Source organism: Sarcophilus harrisii, chromosome 2 (assembly GCF_902635505.1).
Source record: "Sarcophilus harrisii chromosome 2, mSarHar1.11, whole genome shotgun sequence".
Classification (NCBI taxonomy): Eukaryota; Metazoa; Chordata; class Mammalia; order Dasyuromorphia; family Dasyuridae; genus Sarcophilus; species Sarcophilus harrisii.
The window spans coordinates 270,617,523-270,638,315 of record NC_045427.1 but is presented as its reverse complement, the minus strand read 5'-3'; the positions used below and the strand labels follow the sequence as shown (position 1 = coordinate 270,638,315).

The 20,793-nt window shown below is 36.2% G+C and overlaps 1 protein-coding gene across 2 annotated transcripts in view; it reads left to right on the top strand.

The window, feature by feature from the left end:
* The first annotated feature begins 4,111 nt into the window (after positions 1 to 4,111).
* The window catches only part of NUBPL (nucleotide binding protein like), a 317,209-nt gene continuing 300,527 nt past the window's right edge, over positions 4,112 to 20,793 (top strand). Inside the window, exons 1-3 of one of the 2 annotated variants that reach the window (XM_031952255.1) lie at positions 4,158 to 4,289; positions 5,775 to 5,922; positions 20,746 to 20,780. In XM_031952255.1, the coding sequence (XP_031808115.1) occupies positions 4,176 to 4,289; positions 5,775 to 5,922; positions 20,746 to 20,780 (297 nt within the window). In that variant the 5' untranslated portion in view covers positions 4,158 to 4,175. Of the gene's footprint in view, positions 4,290 to 5,774; positions 5,923 to 20,745; positions 20,781 to 20,793 lie in introns of both variants that reach the window. The other variant, XM_031952254.1, reaches the window with a different exon arrangement.

Below are 20,793 nucleotides of genomic sequence, written 5' to 3'. Positions count from 1 at the left end.
TCTCTATCTACTGATCATTTTCCTGCTGCCCACAAGCATGCCAGTGTTTCTCCCATCTTAAAAAACAAACAAAAAGCAACCCACATAAGAGTCAACAATTCCTGCTTCCTATTGTATATTTGTCCTTCCTTTCTCAGCCAAACTTTTGGGAAAAAAATCTTTGAGAAAGCTATCTATATACTTCTATTTTCTCTTATCTCATTCTCTTCTAAGCTCTTTGCAATCCAAGACCTCATCACTATTATCTTTTCTCTCTTTCTCTGACTTTTAATTGCGAAGTCCAATAGCCTCTTCTAAGTTTTCATTTTGTTTGAGTTCTCTCTAGCATGTAAACTGAATACCACTCTTGAATACACATTTTGTGTCTCTGCCTGTCTCTCTGTTTCTCTCCATCCCTCTCCTGACTCTCCGTGGTTGTGTGACCATTCCTTGTTAGTCCCCTTCTCTGGTTCATCATCCATTCGTCATCCATTCCACCCACATTGTGACTTCCAAGGCTTTTTCCTGGACTGTCTTCTCTTTTCTCTTTACATTTTCTCTCTTGGTCTCATCAGCCCCCGTCTATGAGATGACTTTCATTGCGATATATTCAGTTCTCTCTTGAACTCTAATCTTACAACACTTAACTGCTTAAGTGAAATGGCTTGTTTAGAACTGATCTCAAACTTAGTATTTTAGGACAGATCTCATCATCTTTCCTCTCAAATCTACCCTTTTCTATTATCTCAAGCATACTACTATCCTCCCAGTTACTCAGATTTACTTGATGTAACCTTCACTCTCACTCACCTCATACATGAAATCAATTGTCATCTTCAGTTGCTTTATTTCTTTCCAGACTGAATCCTGAATTTTTTCTATTGTATTCTAGAAACTTCATCCTGCAAGTTCACTTTAATCCTAATTCACAGACTGGAAATAACCTCTGCCCACTAGCTCCTCTCTTGTAGTGGACAGCTCTTCCTAGAATCTTCATGTAAAAAGGATTCTCAAACCATTTACTTTTTTCTTCTCCAGGATATTTTCAAGATATTTCTCTTCTGTGAACCTGTGATCTTAATCTCTCTTCCCTCTTTTCTCACCCTTTTTAGCTTCCCTTTGTGTTGCTTTTCCTTATTAGAAAGTAAACTTCTTAAAAGCAAGGACTATCTGCTTGTATTTGTATTTTCAGGACTTAGCACAGTATCAAGGATATAGTAGGGGTTTAATAAAGCCTTGTTGATTGAAGGACTGACATATTTTGTTATTTCTATAGTCAGAACATCTCTTAGGTATCTCTCATTCTCTTCACTCACATAATCAAGTTCAGGGCCTTATCACCTTTCAACTAGAGTATTGCTATAGTCTCCTAATTGGTCTTCTAGTCTCTATTTACCAGCTCCAATTCATTGTCCACTTAGCCACAAAGTAAGGTCTAAAGGACCTCCTTTGGAGGTCTGACCATATCATCTTATTTAATAAGTTCCAACAGTTGTCTATTATTTCTAGGCACTTTTTTTGCATTAAAATTATTCCCATTTTATCCAGTCTGAAGTTTTATTGATATGCTGTTTTTACTTTATGCTGATATTTACTAAGATGGTGATATTACTTTACACTTACAGATACACCCATTCCTTGAATTATCTCTTGCAACAAAATAAACCAATTAAGTAAAACTAATAAAATCCCTATTTCAAGGCCCATTGCTATGAGACATTCTTATTATTGGTGGAGGTGGTGTTGTGAGGGGCAGAGTGAAGTTGGTGAGAAGTGAGAGCTTCAGTTCTTGGCCAGTCACTGCTTTGGCACTCATCAGGGTCAGTATTTCTATGTGAATCCCACTTTGAGACTCTCAGCATAGCACATCAAGTCAGCTTCCAGATTCAAGAGAAGAGATGAAAGAAGCCAACTTTCTTCATATTGCTGAAAGAAAAGCCTCTGGGAAGACATGAGAAGAGAGGCAGTCTTTATCATGTCCTTATTACTAGCTTGAGACTCTAGAATCAGGTGTCCTCAAACTACGGCCACAGGCCAGATGCAGTAGCTGAGGATGTTTATCCCCCTCACCCAGGGCTATGAAGTTTCTTTCTTTAAAGGCCCACAAAACAAAGTTTTTGTTTTTACTATAGTCAGGCCCTCCAACAGTCTGAGGGACAGTGAACTAGCCCCCTATTTAAAAATTTTGAGGACACCTGCGTCTAGATACTTAGGTGAATGGGTGAAATCTAGGACACCCTTTAGATTGGACTGATGGGAAGAGTTCCTTCATTTTGTACTGTCTCATATATATTTTCATATGAACATCTTCTCTGTTTTCTGTTTTGCTATGAATGGGATAAATAATTTTCTTTGCTATTTTTTTTATGTATATTCATTGTAGAATCAGTATTAAGTGTGAAAGATGTTGTGCCTGGAAATAAAGCTTGGGGCCTTTCCTTAACAACTCAAAATAACAAAGTGATCAAAAGTTAGATGGAACTAAATCATATTCCCTAGATGAACAATATTTAAGGAAACAAATAGATATATTTCTAGTATAGTATCTCCCTCTCTCTGAAGAGAGCAGAGAAGCTTCTGGTCCCAACCTTCTGCTTCTCTTCTTGACAGGAAATGAAAGTCTTTCTTGGAGAAGGGTGAAGAGAAAGAAGCTAGAAATGCTTTTTTTGTTTTCTACTGAGCCACACACAAGTAAAATGCCCTTACCACACATGGGCCTCACTGAATATATGGGGTCCTCTCTATCACCTCTTTCCTAAAAACAATAGTGCTTACTACTGGGCTTCTACCCCAAAGAGATACTAAAGAAGGGAAAGGGACCTGTATGTGCCAAAATGTTTGTGGGAGCCATGTTTGTAGTGGCCAGAAGCTGGAAAATGAATGGATGCCCATCAATTGGAGAATGGCTGAATAAATTGTGGTATATAGATGTTATGGAATATTATTGTTCCGTAAGAAATGACCAGCAGGATGAATACAGAGAAGATTGGTGAGACTTACATGAACTGATGCTGAGTGAAATGAGCAGAACCAGGAAATCATTACATACCTCAACAACGATACTGTATGAGGATGTATTCGGATGGAAGTGTATTTCTTCGACAAAAAAAAAAAAAAAAAAAAAAAATCTAATTCAGTTTCAATTGATCAATGCTGAACAGAAGCAGCTACACCTAAAGAAAAAACACTGGGAAATGAATGTAAACTGTTTGCATTTTTGATTTTCTTCCTGGCTTATTTCTACCTCCTGAATCCAATTCTCCCTGAGCAACAAGAGAACTGTTTGGTTCTGCACACATATATTATATCCAAGATCTACTGTAATCTATTTAACATGTAAAGGACTGCTTGCCATCTTGGGGAGAGGGTGGAGGGAGGGAGGGGAAAAATCGGAACAGAAGTGAGTGCAAAGGATAATGTTGTAAAAAATTACCCTGGCATGGGTTCTGTCAATAAAAAGTTATTAAAAAATAAAAATAAAAAATAAAAACAATAGTGCTTTCATCAATAGTTTCTCCCATTTGTAGCACCCCCACCCTTTTAAAAAAAGAAGTAGTAATAGATTCTCGGTTTCACATGCAGTCTTCTCTGATCTTTATAATACATGGACATATTCATTTGTTGGTGAACATCACGTTCAGAATAACAAAAAAAACTATTCCCCCTTCTTTCCCCTCCCCATTTGTCATTCTTTCATTAAGATTAAAATGGCCTATTCCCCTGCTATTCAATTATTTATTGACTTATTTATCAATTATTTAAAGTAAGTAAGAGTTTAATAACGCAGTTAATTATTTAATGTATTTAGAGCCCCTTGGTTCATGCTTTTTAGCTCCCCATTTCCACGGGGCGACTCGCGCTGTCGTGAACACAAATGATCGGCATCTCCAGTCTTGTGGACTAGACCTCGGGGCCACCGTTTTTTAGACCTACACCCCGCAGAACGAAAGTCATCAGTATCCAGATCAAGGGGAAACAATCCCCCTAGAAGACAAGAGCAAGAGCCCCCGATCCTGGGTTCGGCAAAATCCGCGGAGCTTGTAGGCCATTGGGCGGCCGTTCCACAAGAAGCACCGCCTTCTCCTCGGTCTCCAGGGCGGGGACGCCAAGCGTTGCTAGGTGACGTCATCAGCACGCGCCGAAAGGCCGTGGTCACCTCCACGCCGCAGGAGCGCGGGCCGGATGGACTGAAGGCCATGGGGGCCTGGCCGAGGTTTCTGCTGCCGCTGTTCCCCCAAGCCTCTCTCTGGGGCTCCGTCCGCCGCTCTGCGTGGCCGATGAGCGGCGGGGCCTCGCCTCGGCGGCCGCGGGTCAGTAGAAGCAACGTGGGGACAAGGGCGAGCTGGGCGACTAGACACTTTCCAGTTTTGTCTTTTACTTTCCCAGAAGTCCCAGAATTCAAACTTGTTCATCAGTCCTGTCAGACTCTATGGCCCCGTTTGGGGTTTTCTTAGCAAAGACGGGGGCGGGGGTTTCTTTTTCCAACCCATTTTACAGATGGGAAAACTGAAGCAGGCAGGGTTAAATGACCCACAGCTAGTCAGTGTCAGATTGGAACTCGGGAAGATAGATGAGCCTTCTTGTCTCCAGCACCTGCGCTGTATCCGCTTGGCCACCTGGCTGCCTCCCTGCCGGACCCGATCCCTTGCATTTATTCCAAGCTACCGCCCGCTTTTTGTCAATGAGGAAACTGACCAGAAGATGAAAGTGACTTGAGGTTGCTAAATAACACAGTGAAGGACTTGGAGCCAGCTAGACCCGACTTCACATTTGGCCTTAGCCCTTTCCTGTGTTGTGTTGGGCAAGTCACTTCATCAGTCCCAGTCTCCTCCTTTGTAAGATGGAGTTAATAATAGCACCTGTGTCCCAGGTTGTTGTGGCTTTGCAAACCCTTAAGTGCCATCCATATAAATGCGCGCTCTCTCCAGGGTCCTCAGTGACAGAATCAGGAGATGAACCTATGGCTTCTCCCTCCAAGTTGACTTTGCCTTTCCCAGTCCTTAGTGCTGGGGGGAGGGAGGAGGGGGAAATCTTCCTCTTCCACCATCCTTGCCTCATTCCTCACACCGAGGCTATGGGAGGTGGAGTTGTCAGGATTAACTTCTTTTCTAGGCATCTCTCTCCCACTCAGCTGGGACATGCTAGGAGGCGGAGTAGGTGGTCACAGACCACGCAGTTAGAATGGAGTCTATATAATAAGCGAACCTTAGCACTATTCATAGGAGTGTATAGAATAAGCAGCAAACTCGATGAGTTAACACTATTTGGAAAGATTTTTCCTATGCTTTTCACAGAACTAGAGTTTGAAAGGACTTAGAAATCTCCTAGTCCTTCCTCTTTATTTTAGAGAGGAGGATGCTGAGATTCACTGATGTCAAGAAACTTGGTTTAAGTTTGTATAATAGTCTCTTGGGGGAGTTAAAACTAGGCCTCTTAACTCCAGAACAAGCATTCTTTTCATTGTGTTATAGCTTCCTTCTTCCCTCTTTTACTCACACAATCCAGGGTATCCAACAAGTCTTAGTGTAAATTAAATAATTAATGCTTAAAGTTTTATTTTGAGAAATTTCAAATCATCTACTAATTTTTGCTTTAGATGTTAAGTGTATAATTGATCACAAGCTGAGGCAGTTGCTAAGCAAGACTGAACAGGGGGAAAAAGAGTGTTTTTAATGATTGGCTATCAATAATTTTTAACCTAATTTTATTTTTTGCTTTCTAAGCATTTTTAATAGTTGCTATAGGTGGGCATGTTGATGAATTTATCATAAATGTATTATGTATTTTTTTTAAAGTCATCTGGCGCTGACAGTGATGCCTTAAAAGACAGAAGAGCACAGATCATGGCTCGAGGACTTCCTAAGCAAAAACCTATAGAAGGTGTGAAACAAGTCATAGTAGTAGCTTCTGGAAAAGGAGGTGTTGGAAAATCTACTACAGCAGGTATGTTAAAATTGTACATGAAATCTTATTCTGGTTCAAAAACATGTTAAATCTGGTATTTACTGTCAGAATGGTTATCATATATTAATATTTATTGGGTCAACATAGGGCAAGCATTAATCTTGAAAACAAGATGTAAACATTTCAACATACTTAAATATATTAAACACCAACTGTGAATAAGACATTATGTTAGGAGCTGGAAACACAAAGATGAAAAATGACATACATAATTCTTAGTTGAAGTGGGCTTAAAATCTGCTAAGAGGGAGTATGAGAAATATAATACAAAAGAGAATGTGATAGTAGCAGAGGAGAGATCCAGAAAAAGCAATCGATCAGATTTAAAAAGAACACTTGCTGCTGGGTAGGAATTAGGGGAGAGGGTGCCACTTGAACCTAGCCTTAAGGGCAGAGAGAGATTTTGATGAGGAAAAAGTAATTTCAGGCACTGAGAATTGCTGTACAAATACATATAGATGAGACTGACATGTTGAATTGGGAGACCAGTTACTAGTTTATTTTATCAAGAATGTAGCATCTTGATGAGGCAGATAGGTGGCATAGGGGATAGACCATTGGACTTAGAATCAGGAAGACTTGAGTTTGAATTGTACCCCAAATATGTATTAGCTGTGTATCTCCAGTGCTCAGCATGGTGCCTGGCAAATAGTAAATGCTTAATAAATGCCATTTGAGTGGTTAATGATTGTCATGGGCAATTGTTCTATGGGAAGTGATGAGCAGAAATGTTCTTGGAGAAAAATCATGGAGTTCTCCATGAACTCAAGCAAAGTGAAATGTACAGTATACAAAGTAATAGCAATATTCTGAGATGACCAGCTGTAAATAAGTGACTTTGCTATTCTCAGTAGTACAATGTTATATGACTACTCTGAAGGACTTATGATGACAAATCCTATTCATACCCAGAGAAGAAACTGATTGTGTCTGAATAGAGATTGAATCATATTCTCTCTTTTTTCTAACTTTATTGTTTTTGAGGGTTTTTCTTTTTTATTAAGGTGAGAGATCTGTTTTCTTTCACATGACTTTTATGGAAATGTTTTGTATAATTTCACATGTAAGTTCTTAATGGGGGATGGAGGTGGGGATAAGGGAGAGAATCTGGAACCCAAAATTTTTTTTTAAAAAGTTAAAAAAATTGTTTTAAATATAACTGGGGAAAATATTAAATAAATAAATATGATTTAAATAATTCCATTTGACCAATCAACTGATGCAGGGGATAGTACCCATCATCCTTCAGCTTCATTTTCTTCATTTGTAAAACTGGACTAATATAGCACTTACCTCACAGTACCTTCAGGATTGTTGTGAAACTCAAATGAAATATTACAGGTAAAACACTTTGCAAACCTTATAAGTAAGAACTATAGTTAGCATTATTATATTACTTTAAGGTTTGCATAATGCTTTGTGGATATTATTTGATCCTTACAATAAGCCCAGGAATAGCTATTATTGTCCCCGTTTACAGATGAGGAAGCTGCAGCAGATAGCAGTTAAGTGACTTGCACAGGATTGCATGGCTAAGTAAGTGCCTATGGTTAGATTTGTATTCGGATCTTACTGACTCTGGTTCAAAGTGCTGTGCTACCTAGCTGCCTTCATCATCATCATCTTCATCATCATCATCATCATCATCATCATTATTATAGAATTAAGTAAAGGAGGCAGTGAGAAATCAGGCTGGAGAGGTAAGCTGGAGCCAAATTGTGGAAGATTTTAAATACCTTATCAAAGAGTTTGTATTTTCTCCTAGGGAACTACTGAAAGGTTTTTTTTTTTTTTTATTTTTAAGCAAGGACACAGTGACATAATTAGACATATGCATGAAGAAGATGATCTTGGCATTTGTGTGAAGGCTAGTTTGGAGAGGAAAGCTTATGGAAATGAGAGATCTTCATGAGATTGTTAAAATAATAAAGACCAGAGCTAATAAGGCTCTGTACTAGGGTAAGATTATTTGAGAGGAGAGCAGATCATAGATTCAAGAGATAATTATAGAGGCATAATGGACAAAACTTGGCAGATGACCAGATGTGGGAAGTGAGCATGAAGGGAGAGCCAGATTATCTTCCTTTTTCTACAGGAAGTCTTTCCCAACCCATCTCAGTTCTAGTGTCTTCTCTCTTATTTATTACCTATTTGTTCTGTATGTGGTTTGTACATGTTTGTTTGCTTATTGTATTTTGTTAGATTGTGAGTTTCTTGAGAGCAGATACCAGTTTTTGTTTCTCTTTCTATCTCTGGTACATGGTAGACACCTAGTAAATCTTTATTGCCTGACAGTAGTGTGCCAATATTAGAATATTAGGAATAGAAAAATTGGAAAGAGATGTAGGTTTTGGAGGGATTATGAGTTCATGTTGAGATACCAGTGGAACATCCTTTTGGATATATCCAGCTGGCAGTTGCAGATTTGAGATAAACTCAGGGGAGAGTTTGGGACTAGATATATAGATTATGGAAGTCATCTACAGTGTGACAGTTGAACCCATTTTGTAAAAGAGAAGAGAAGGGGGCTAGATCAAGGATCAGATCCTTGGGGAACATTCACACTTAGAGAGTGGGAGGGAGATGATGAACCTCAAGGGACGCTGAAAATATATAGTCAGACAGGAAAAGTAGAAGGGAGCAGCATCCTAGGCAATAAGGGACAGGGATACTCTTAGTAAGAACAGTAGTCAATAGTGAAAACACTTAAATAATAAATATGAATTTCTGATTATTAAATAATATTTCAGTATAATTAAAAAATTATCAAGCAGTGCATGGTTAATTTTCTAGCACACAACAGTCAAATCAAGTCAGTAACCATTTACTAAAGATCTGCTATGTGCCAGGTACTGTGCTAAGCTCTGGAGATATGATGTAAGGCAGTAGATATTTAATAAATATTTTTAAATTGAATTATTAAGTAAAAGACTAGGCAGCTAAGTGGTACAATGGATAGTATGCTGGGCCTGGAGGCAAGAAGGCTCATCTTACTAAATTCAAATGTAGCCTCAGACAATTATTAGCTTTGTGACTTTGGGCAAGTCACTTAATTCTGTTTGCTTCAGTTTCTTCATCTATACAATGAGTTGGAGAAGGAAATAGCAAACCATTCCAGTATCTCTGCCAAAAAAAACTCTAAATGGGATCATGATGGTAGGATATGACTGAAAAACTACTCAATAAGTGAATGACAATTGCCATCAGAATTCATAGGTAGGTTGGTGGCCTAGAATAATTTGGGAATTGTATAAGTTTGATATTTGGAGAAAAGTGAGTCAGGGAAAATTGTAGTTTAAGTAAAATTCTAAGGGTATAAAAGTGTAAGATGGATTTGAGAAAGACAAAGAATAAAGTGATTTGACTGGGATGAAAGTTTTGGGAATGTGAGCAGTTAGAAATGTGTGGAAAGATAGGTTGGAACTATATTATAGATGGCATGTCATTTATCATTTTTTTTGTCCTTGATTATAGTAAGAGTTTCTCCTAGTAGGGGCTTAATGCATGTTTTTTGAATTGGATTGATTAAGCCACAAATTCAGAACCATTTAGTATGCCTTTTCCTAGCCCATGAAAATATCTCTATTTACTTTTGAAACTTCAATGAAGGAAAAAGTAGGGGAGGGATTTGGAGGCATAGAACATAAGCAGGAGGAAGCAAAACTGATTATGTTTACTGAGCAAAGAATTTGTGTCTTTCCAGAGTTGAAATTTTCAGGAAATGAAGGGACATATGGCTTTTTTCTTTCCATTCTTTGGGGATCTGTGATTTTATGAGGATGGCTGTTTCCTCAGGCACAAAGCTCTCAACTTCCACCCTTTCCCAAGTTTGGAGCTTTTCAAAGCTAAACTGGTCTGCTCTTTATACATCAAATATATAATCCAGACTTGGCTTTGTTCTTTAACCTTTTGAATCTGGAGGGAACTGACAAAGGTTTTGTGTTTCACAAATAGAATGTTTGAGAGCTCAGAGTCAACTCTCTAACTTCATGAGGTATTGGAGAAGGGTGTAGTTATAGGCTCTCTTTATATCAAACCAATTAGTGGCAGACTTAGTTCTAGAATCTTGATTTTTTGATTCCCTCATCAATGTTTTGTCCTTTTCACCAGGGATTGGTTTTTGCCTTTTTTTTTTTTTTTTTTTTTAATGTGTTGTGGACTCTTTTGGTGGTCTGGTAAAGTCTACGGACTCTTTCTTAGAAAAATGATACAGAGGATAAAAAGAAAACCAGTTATACTGAAATAGTTATCAACATCTATGTAAAATCTTCATCAATAAATTCAATAAATATTTACTTTTTGTATATTGTGTATTTATTTCTCTATGTATATGTTGTATCTTTTTAATAGAAATGTCAACTACTTGAATATAGGGGCAATTTTCTTTTTTGTCTTTGTATACACACACCAGATCAGGGGTTGGTACATTTTGGGTACTCAATAAATACTTGCTGAATTGAATTTTCAACTTCAGGTATTTTTTCCTTCTCCCATTGGTCTTCATATTAAATTTTTCTCCCCAAAATACTTCTAAATCTTGTGCTCAGTACTTGGACTAGAAAGGAATAAATAAAGTGTAACTTTCTATGCCAAGTTGAAGTTTATTGCTTTCAAATAAGAGATTAGGATTAGAAGGAAAGAAAGTGATGAATGGATTGAAGAGAAGGTAAAAGACTTGTGGTTACCAATTTCAAGCCCTTTATGGGAAAAGCTAGAGAGTAAAGGTAGAATATCTATTTTATGAATTATAGAGTAGAATCTCAATACCTTAGCACTTCTAAAAACATAAAGATATTTATTATTAGTATATATATATATATATATATATATATATATATATATGTAAATTTTTTTTTTTGAGGTTTAGGATTAGTTAGCTTTTGACATCTGTCTAATACTTGCTTCCCCTTCCCCAATTCTGGTATGTGAGCCCTGAATAATAGCAGCTTTGTCATTATTCCTAGGTGGGGTGTGTTTATCTACTCCTCCAGACCTTCACTTTGTAACTATTTAACCCAAGTGCCCTCTCTATGACGTAGCTATTCCCATTAAAATGTAGTAAGGTCCTTGAGGACAGATACACTTTATTTTTATGTATTTGTATCTTTAGCACTTAACATATTGCTTGATACATAGTAAGTGCTTAATAAATGCTTTTTCATCAAACCAGTCAATCAATTAATATTTCCCCTCAAGCTTCATGATTTTAATTTGCTTTAGATGGGATGGCCTTTCTTGAAATGTGAGAATGTTATCTTATGACAAACTATTGCAATATTAGCATGTATTTCATTTTGCTACATAACTTATGGACTTAGGAACAGCTTTGTTTGCATGGGAGTGTAGAACTTTTTGTTTAACTTTTTGAACTGTAGTAGTAATAGTGCCATTCAATTATTTATACACAGTTCTTTTTAAATTATATTCTGAAATTTTGCATCTGAATTGGAAGGGATTTTAGAGGCTTTCAGTTCACTCACTGCAAAGTGCCCTCTATAACATTCTCAATATCTGTGATTGTCCAGCCTTCATTTTTGGACATGTCTGGTGGGCTACATAGAAGTCTAATTCTATTTTCATGTGACAGTCCTTCAAATATTTTAAGACAGGTATCATGTTCTCACTTAAGTATTTTCTTTTCTAGAAAAAAAGATTTTCCTATTCCTTCAACTGTACCCCAAATGACATGGTCTTTAGATGTTATATATGTTTGCTGGATGCATTTTTTGTCAATATTTCTTAAACATACTGCTGAAACTGAACATAATATTCCAGATATAGTCAGATTAGCTAGAGTACAGTAAGGCTGTCTTTTTTTTTTATTATACTATAAATAGATTCCTATTAACACTGCCTAATATTGTGTGGAAAGTAGCCAAATTAAAAGATTAGGTCATGTTGATTTTTCATATGATGTTTGTATGTCAGATTTTCACCATCCTCTTTTTTTTTTGTGTGTGTATTTTTCCTTATGAGAAGCAGTAGGACATGTGGATAGGTACTCAGCAAGAAAAATTCAGCAAAAAAAAAAAAATCCTATTTTTGACACATATTGACTGTGTGTTCTTAGGCAAAGTTCTGATGAACCTCTCTCAGCCCTGCAGATACTTACAACTATACTCTCTTTGACTAAATTACAGAAGCTGTGCTGATCTGCAATTAGCAGTGGGAGTGTTCTGACTTAGTGTAATCAGTGGCCTAGTCCCTTTCCCCATCTATGTGAGTTCAATTTAATCCTTTTTAGTTTTGATCTCTTAGGCAATTTTTGGAAACCTGATTCTCTTTTATCACCATGTAGCTTTGTGTCACTTCCAAGGCTGATAGGTATGTTACTTGTACCTTCAATTTATAATAAACAGATTGAACTAGGAAGGAACAACTCTAAAGGCCAAAGTATACCACTGACCTTCTTCCTCCAGACTGATGTTTATTGATTACTACCCACTGCCCTTTGTTTACAATTGTTCAGCTTACTGTGAATCAACCTTACTGTGATAATATCCAGTGCCTGGCTTTTCCATACAAGAAGCTTTTTTAGATGCCTTGATGGAATCAAGATATAATATAGTTACCTGGAAATTATTTGAGTTATCCCCAAAATAGTAATTGAGGTTTGTAGGGCACAACATAGTCTTAGTAAATCTCATCAAAGCTCCTATTACTTCCATTTTGAAGTGCTTCTTAACTATTTACTTAGTAATTTGTCCAACAATTTTCCTGTGCATCCATTTAAATTTATGTCAGAACCTTCTGAAATCTATCTTTCTCTGTGTGAAAATTGACACATTTGTTTCCAATGTTCCTATCATCCATGGTTGCAATTCCATGTGCACTTTCTGATATCTACTGTTTCTGAATTTGGAGATTTGAGCTCATTTGTAGCAACCAGGTATTACCTGATTATCTTGGCCTTCAATTCACATTAATCATGTGAATTAATTAATGGTGGTTCTATAAATCTCTCAGATCAGAGGTTCTTAATTTATTGTGTCATAGGCCATTTTGGCAGTTTGGTAAAGCTTATGGATTTCTCAGAATGTTTTTAAATACTTAAAATTACAAAAGAAACCAATTATATTGAAATATTTATCAAAATAGTAAAATAAAAACAAGATAGAATGCCTATCCTAGATAGAGAAAAATGTAAATGATTCTTCTTTTTCTCTTTTCTCTTTTAATATAAAATGTTTGACTCTTTTAATTAACTTGGGTCTTCCTCATTAAATATTTATTAAATGCTTACTACTTTTAAAGATCTTCGCTAGGTAATAGGGTTTTGAAGATAAAGGATGATTTAATTATTTTTCTTAAGAAGATTGGGATCAATAGCAGTGTTACTACTGGGCTTATATCCCAAAGAGATTTTAAAGAGGGAAAGGGACCTGTATGTGTAAGAATGTTTGTGGCAGCTCTCTTTGTAGTGGCCAGAAACTGGAAACTGAGTGGATGCCCATCAATTGGAGATTGGCTGAATAAATTGTGGTATATGAATATTATGGAATATTATTGTTCTGTAAGAAATGACCAGCAGGATGATTTCGGAAAGGCCTGGAGAGACTTATGTGAAGTGATGCTGAGTGAAATGAGCAGGACCAGGAGATCATTATATACTTCAACAACAACACTATATGATGATCAATTCTGATGGACATGGCCCTCTTCAGCAATGAGATGAACCAAATTAATTCCAATGGAGCAGTAATGCACTGAACCAGCTACGCCCAGAGAAAGAACTCTGGGAGATGACTATGAATTACATAGAATTCCCAATCCCTCTGTTTTTGTCCGCCTGCATTTTTGATTTCCTTCACAGGCTAATTGTACATTATTTCAAAGTCTGATTCTTTTTGTACAGCAAAATTACTGTATGGACATGTATACATATATTGTATTTAACTTATACTCTAATATATTTAACATGTATTGGTCAACCTGCCATCTGGGATAAGGGATGGGGGGAAATAGGGGAAAAGTTGGAACAAAAGATTTTGCAATTGTCAATGCTGAAAAATTACCCATGCATATATCTTATAAGTAAAAAGCTATAATAATAATAAAAAAGAAGTTTGGGATCAAGTCTTACTGAGATAATAGATAATAATAGTAGCTAACACACGTATCTCTCTCTATGTAGATGTTTTATATATCTAAGTATCTAGATCTTTAATTTTCACAATAACTCTGGGAGATGGGTTTTATTGTGATTCTCATTTTGTAGATGAGGAAACCAAGATCTAGACCTATTATGACTTGCCCAGTGTCTCACAACTGTCTGAGGCAGGATTTGAACTTAAGTTTTTCTGACTCCAAATCTCGAAAATACACCAATATGTACATAACCAGATAAAATCTTCTAAGGAATAATAATACAGCAAAAGAGAGATTGGGACAAAGTACTCTAAGGAATTTTGAGGAGGGAGGGAAAACTTTTAATTAGGGAGAATCAGGAAAGTATATACACAGAAAGTAGCAGCTGAATTGAAGTTTTTTGTTTTTGTTTTTTAATTTGATCAAGGCAGTTGGGGTTAAATGACTTGCCATAGTCTCACAGCTAGTAAGTATCAAATGTCTGGAGGATGGATTTAAACTTAGGTCATCTTGACTCTAGGGTTGGTGCACTATTTATTGCATCACTTTGTTTCTTCCTGAACTGAGCTCTGGAAGAAATAAGGTGCTAGATGGCAGAATAGGACAGTCTCTGGGCCTGGAGTCAGGAAGACTCAACTTTTTGAGTTCAAATTTGGCATTAGACACTAGCAGTGTGACTCTGGGCAAGTCACTTAATCTTATTTGTCTCAGTTTCCTTATCTGTACAATGGGCTGGAAAAGGAAATAGCAAACCTCTTCAGTCTTTTCACCAAGAAAACCCCAAGTGGGATCAAGAAGAGTCAAGAATGAGTAAAAAAAAAAAAAAGACTCAATAACAACAAAATTTCAAAAGTTAGACATGAGAAGGAGTATTCTAGCTATGTCTGAAGACCCTTGGGAATATAAAGAATGTTAATAACTGTGAAGATAACTATAACTACAGATTCTAGACATGAAAGTCTTAAAAGTTGGTAGTAACTGGTAATAATGCATTTTCCCCCATGTTTGTATATTTCCTATTCACTCTTCCTCAGAATGTCATCTTCATATCTTGATAGGGATACTAATAAATTTTTAGATATAGAATTCTAAGGTTGGATGACAAGAGTATGGTTCTGTTTTTTTTTTTTTTTAGATGATAAGAGTATGGTTCTGTTTCTTTTTAAAAAATTATTATTATAGCTTTTTATTTACAAAACATATGCATGGATAATTTTTCAACATTGACCTTTGCCAAACCTTCTGTTCCAACTTTTCCCCTCCTTCCCCTTAGTCCCTCCCCTAGATGGCAGGTAGTCCAATACATATTAAATATGTTAAAGTATATGTTAAATCTTACATATATACATATATATACATATATGTATACACACACACACGTTTATACAGTTATCTTATTGCACAAGAAAAATTGGATCTAGAAAGAAAGAAAAAACCTGAGAAGGAAAACAAAAATGCAAGCAAACAACAGAAAGAGTAAAAATGTTATGTTGTGGTCCACACTCATTTCCCATAATTCTCTCTCTCTGGGTGTAGCTGATTCTCTTCATTACTGAACAATTGGAACTGATTTGAATCATTTCATTGTTAAAGAGAGCTATGTCCATTAGAACTGATCATCACAAAGTATTGTTGTTGAAGTATATAATGATCTCCTGGTTCTGTTCATTTCACTTAGCATCAGTTCATGTAAGTCTCTCCAAGCCTTTCTGAAATTATTCTGGTGGTCGTTTTGTACAGAACAATAATATTCATAACATTCATATACTACAATTTATTCAGCAATTCTCCAATTTATGGGCATCCACTCAGCTTCCAGTTTCTGGCCACTACAAAGAGGGCTGCCACAAACATTTTTGCACATGGGGGTTCCTTTCCTTTCTTTAAGATCTCTTTGGGATATAAGCCCAATACTAACACTGCTGGATCAAAGAATATGCACAGTTTGATAACTTTTTGAGCATAGTTCCAAATTGCTCTCCAGAATGGTTAGATTTGTTCACAATTCCACTAGCAATGTATTAGTGTCCCAGTTTTCCCACATCCCCTCCAACATTCATCATTATGTTTTCCTATCATATTAGCCAACATGAGAGGTATGTAGTAGTATCTCAGAGTTGTTTGCATTTTTCTGATCAATAATGAGTTGAAGCACCTTTTCATATGACTAGAAATAGTTTAAATTTCTTTTTCATTGTCTGTTCATATCCTTTGACCATTTATCGATTGGAGAATGGCTTGATTTCTTATAAATTTGAATCAATTTTCTATATATTTTGGAAATGAGGCCTTTATCAGAACCTTTGAATGTAAAAAATGTCTTCCCAGTTTATTGCTTTCCTTCTAATATTGTCTGGATTAGTTTTGTTTGTACAAGAACTTTTTAACTTAATATAATCAAAATTATCTATTTTATGATCAATAATGATCTTCTTTGGTTACAAATTCCTTCTTCTTCCACAGATCTGAAAGGTAAACTATCCTATGTTCTTCTAATTTGTTTATAATATCATTCTTTATGTCTAGATCATGAACCCATTTCAACTTTATCTTGGTATACAGTGTTAGGTGTGGATCAGTTCCTAGTTTCTGCCATACTAGTTTTCAATTTTCCCAGCAGTTTTTGTTGAATAGTGAGTTCTTTTCCCAAAACGTGGGGTCTCTGGGTTTGTCAAACACTAGATTGCTATAGTTATTCACATATTTTATTGTCTGAACCTAATCTATTCCATTGATCAACTCCTCTATTTCTTAGTCAATACCAAATGGTTTTGATCATCAGTGCTTTTATAATATATATTTTATATATTATATAGTTTTAGATCTGGTATAGCTAGGCCACCTTCATTTGATTTTTTGCCCCATTAATTCCCTTGAAATTCTTGACCTTTTGTTCTTCCAGATGAATTTTTTTGTCATTTTTTCTAGGTCAGTAAAATAATTTTTTGGGAGTTTGGTTGGTATAACACTAAATAGATAGATTAGTTTAGGTAGTATTGTCATCTTTATTATATTGGCTTAACCCATCAAAGAGCACTTCATATTTTTCCAATTGTTTAGATCTGGCTTTATTTGTGTGGAAACTGTTTTGTAGTTTTGCTCATATAGTTCCTGACTTTCCCTTGGGAGATAGATTCCCAAATATTTTCTACTATTGACAATTATTTTAAATGGAATTTCTTTTTATATCTCATGCTGTTGGATTTTATCTAGTTCTGAGAGTGCAAGGTTGCGATCTCTCACTATTATAGTTTTGCTGTCTATTTCTTTTTTCAGTTCTCTTAGCCTCTCCTTTAGGAATTTAGATGCTATACCACTTGGTGCATATATGTTTAGTATTACTGTTGCTTCATTGTCTATGGTACCCTTTAACAAGATATAGTTTCCTTCCTTATCTCTTTTAATTAGATCAATTTTTGCTTTTGCTTGATCTGAGATCAGGATGGCTTCCCCTGCTTTTTTTTACTTTACCTGAAGCATAATAGATTGTGCTCCAGCCTTTTACCTTTACTCTGTATGTAGCACCCTGCTTTAAATGTGTTTCCTGTAAACAACATATTGTAGGATTCTGGCTTTTGATCTAGTCTGCTATCCACCTCTGCTTTATGGGAGAGTTCATCTCATTCACATTTACGGTTAAAACTAATAATTCTATATTTCCTGCCATCTTATTATTCCCAGATTATACTTTTCTCTTTCTTTTCCCCCTTCTCCCCCTCCCCAGTATTTAACATATGGACACAACTTGCTTCAAGCATCCCTCCCCCTTTAGAATCCCTCCCCCTTAGAGTCCTTCTCTCTTTCTTATACTTTTCCTCTACTATTTCTGTATTCCCTTCCTATTTAGCTTACCCCTTCCTTTTTTGCTTTTCCCCTCCTCTTTTCAGTAAGGTGAGAGAAGTTTCTTTGTAAGCCGAATATGTCTAATATTTTCTCTTTGAGCCAAATCCGATGAGAGTAAGATTCACACAATGTTCATCCCCTCCGTTCTTTCCCTCAGATACAATAGATTTCCTTTGCCTCTTCGTGAGAAGTAATTTCCTTTTTTACCTCCACTTTTCCCCTTTTCTAGTACGATCCCCTTTCCACCTCTAGTTCCTTTTTTATAGTAGAACAATAAAATCAAATTATACGTGTACTCTTTATCTATATCCATAACAGAAATACAGTTCTCAACAGTTCTTTTTACCTTTTTATGCTTCTTTTAAGTCCTATATTTGGAGGTCACATTTTTTTGTTTAGCTCTGTTTTTTTCATCAGAAATAAATGGAATTCACCTGTTACACTGAATACCCATCTTCTTCCCTGGAAGAAAATGCTCAGTTTAGCTGGGTAATTTATTCTTGGCTGCATTCCAAGTTCCTTTGCATTTCAGAATTTCACATTCCAGGCCCTTCAGTCCTTTAATGTGGACACTGCTAGATCCTGAGTAATCCTTATTGTGGCTCCTCAATATTCCTTGGCGTTTTAATTTTTGGTCTTTTTCAGGAGGTGTTTGATGAATTCTTTCAATGGCTATTTTACTTTTTGATTCTACGATATCTGGGCAGTTCTCTTTGATGATTTCCTGAAAAATAATGTCTAAGCTCTTTTTTTTCAATTATGATTTTCAGGGAGTCTAATAATCCTTAGATTATCTATCCTAGATCTATTTTCCAGGTTTGTTGTTTTCCCAAGTAGGTATTTAACATTTTTCCTATTTTTTTCATTTTTTTTTTTTTTTTGGTTTTGCTTGACTGATTCTTGATGTCTCACTGACTCATTCATTTCCATTTGTCCAGTTCTGATTTTTATTGAATTATTTTCTTCATTTACTTTTTTTTTGCTTCTTTTTGTATTTATCCAATTGAGTTTTTAAATGAGTTGTTTGTTCTGTGGAATTTTTCTGCATTTTAAAAGAGTTATTTTCTTTTTCCAATTCACAAATTCTGTTTCCTCTTGCAGAGTTTTCCTTTCCTTTCCCCATTCTTTTTGTAACTCTCTTTTAAGATCCTTTTAAATTTCTTCTAGGAGAGTCTTATGTGGTGTGGACCAGATCATATTCCCTTTGGGGGCTTCATCTGGAGACAATTTGCTTTTAGTTTCCTCAGGTTTGGAAATCTGTTCTTGTTCACTACAGAAACTGCCTGTAGTTAGAGTCCACTTTGCCTTTTTACTCATTTTTTTAAAAAGTTGGGTTCTGCTTTTAGACCAAGTTGGTTCCAAGCTTCCTCTATAGACACCCGGAAGCAGCAATGGCTGCGCTGGGATTGCGCTGAGTCATTTCTGGTGCTGGGTGGATGTGGCCATGTCCCATGAGACTCTGGCTCTTTGGGTTCACTTTTTATCTTTTGTGTTTGTGTTGGATGTTTTATAGCTTCTCTGCTGATCTACTGGTTTGCAACTAGGGCAGAGTAGCCAACACTGTGGTAGAGTCCTCCCTGTAGATTCTCCACCCTGCAGAGACCGCCCCCCATCCCCAGTCTGCTGAGCATGTACTGGTTGCCATGCTCTGCTTTCCTATCTGCACCTAGTCTCCTCCTGTGTCTGCACATGATCAAAACAGAACTTTTCTGGTGATCTTTGGTGGTGATTTGCTGCACTCCCAATATTTGTGGGTTCTATCAGTCCAGCACTAATTTAGAGGCTGAAATTTGTAATTAGTGTGAGGGTAGTAGGAGAGCTCAGAAAGAAGCATGTGTCCTCTCTGCCATCTTGGCTCCACCCTGGATTCTATTTCTTTATTACTTTCTTTTTTGTTATAAGAGGTCCCCATAACTTTAAAATATGTTGTGTTGCAAAAGTTAATTTGTACTTGGTTACAATAGTAGTTGCTTGGAATTAGTGACACATTTTTCCTGTTGTACATAGCTGTTAGATATTGCTGCTACCTCACAAATGCCTTTTCAATTCATAAATAACAGAAATGACCTGTTTTCTCTCATGACATTGCATCTGTGGGAAGCAGTATCCTAATCAGCAATTATAGCCTTTTTTCTTTTTCTGTATTAGGCATAGCATATGGCTAAAAAGAAATGTGGCAATGCTGGAGTCACACAGAATCCCATTCCTTGCAGTTAAATCAACTATTAAATACCCAGTGTGAAGTGATAAAATAATCCATTGACCTTATATGTAGGGAGAGACTTGTCCCTGTCTTTGAGAAAGGTCAGTGAGGGGATGGATAATAAAATATGACAGTCAGATGATCAGTTTTTAGTCTGGGGATCTGGAAAAAGGGATCTAGGCCAGTTATTCATAGAGACAGGTCATTATAAATGAAGCATTTGTAATTTTCAGAGTACCTGTAGTTCATATTAAAAAATCAATAGGATTATGGGCATTGATAATCAAGTGTGATGCAGGTACTTTTCTCACAATGGTAAGCAGTATGCTCCTGGAAAGCATTCATATTAACTTCTTTATTTTGAAAAATCTGATAACTTTTTTCAAGAGAACTATTCAGTTCAGATTTCAAGTGAAAGTTCTTTTGGCTAGGTTAAATACCTCATTTAAAATTTCAATTTGGAGAAAGTCATATGAGGGTTATATTTGAAAATCACAATTTACTTCTATTTTCTATGCTATTTTCTAATCCCAGTGATTTAAAAAGCAAAGGGAGATGTATTTAAATTATCCATATTTTGGTTATCACATTATAAGCATTTAAATATAAGAATGTCTTGAAAAGTATGAGACAATTTTAATAAAATGTTTTTTTTTTTTTCCTTTCAGTGAATCTTGCACTTGCTTTGGGAGCAAATGATTCGGTATGTTGGTAAA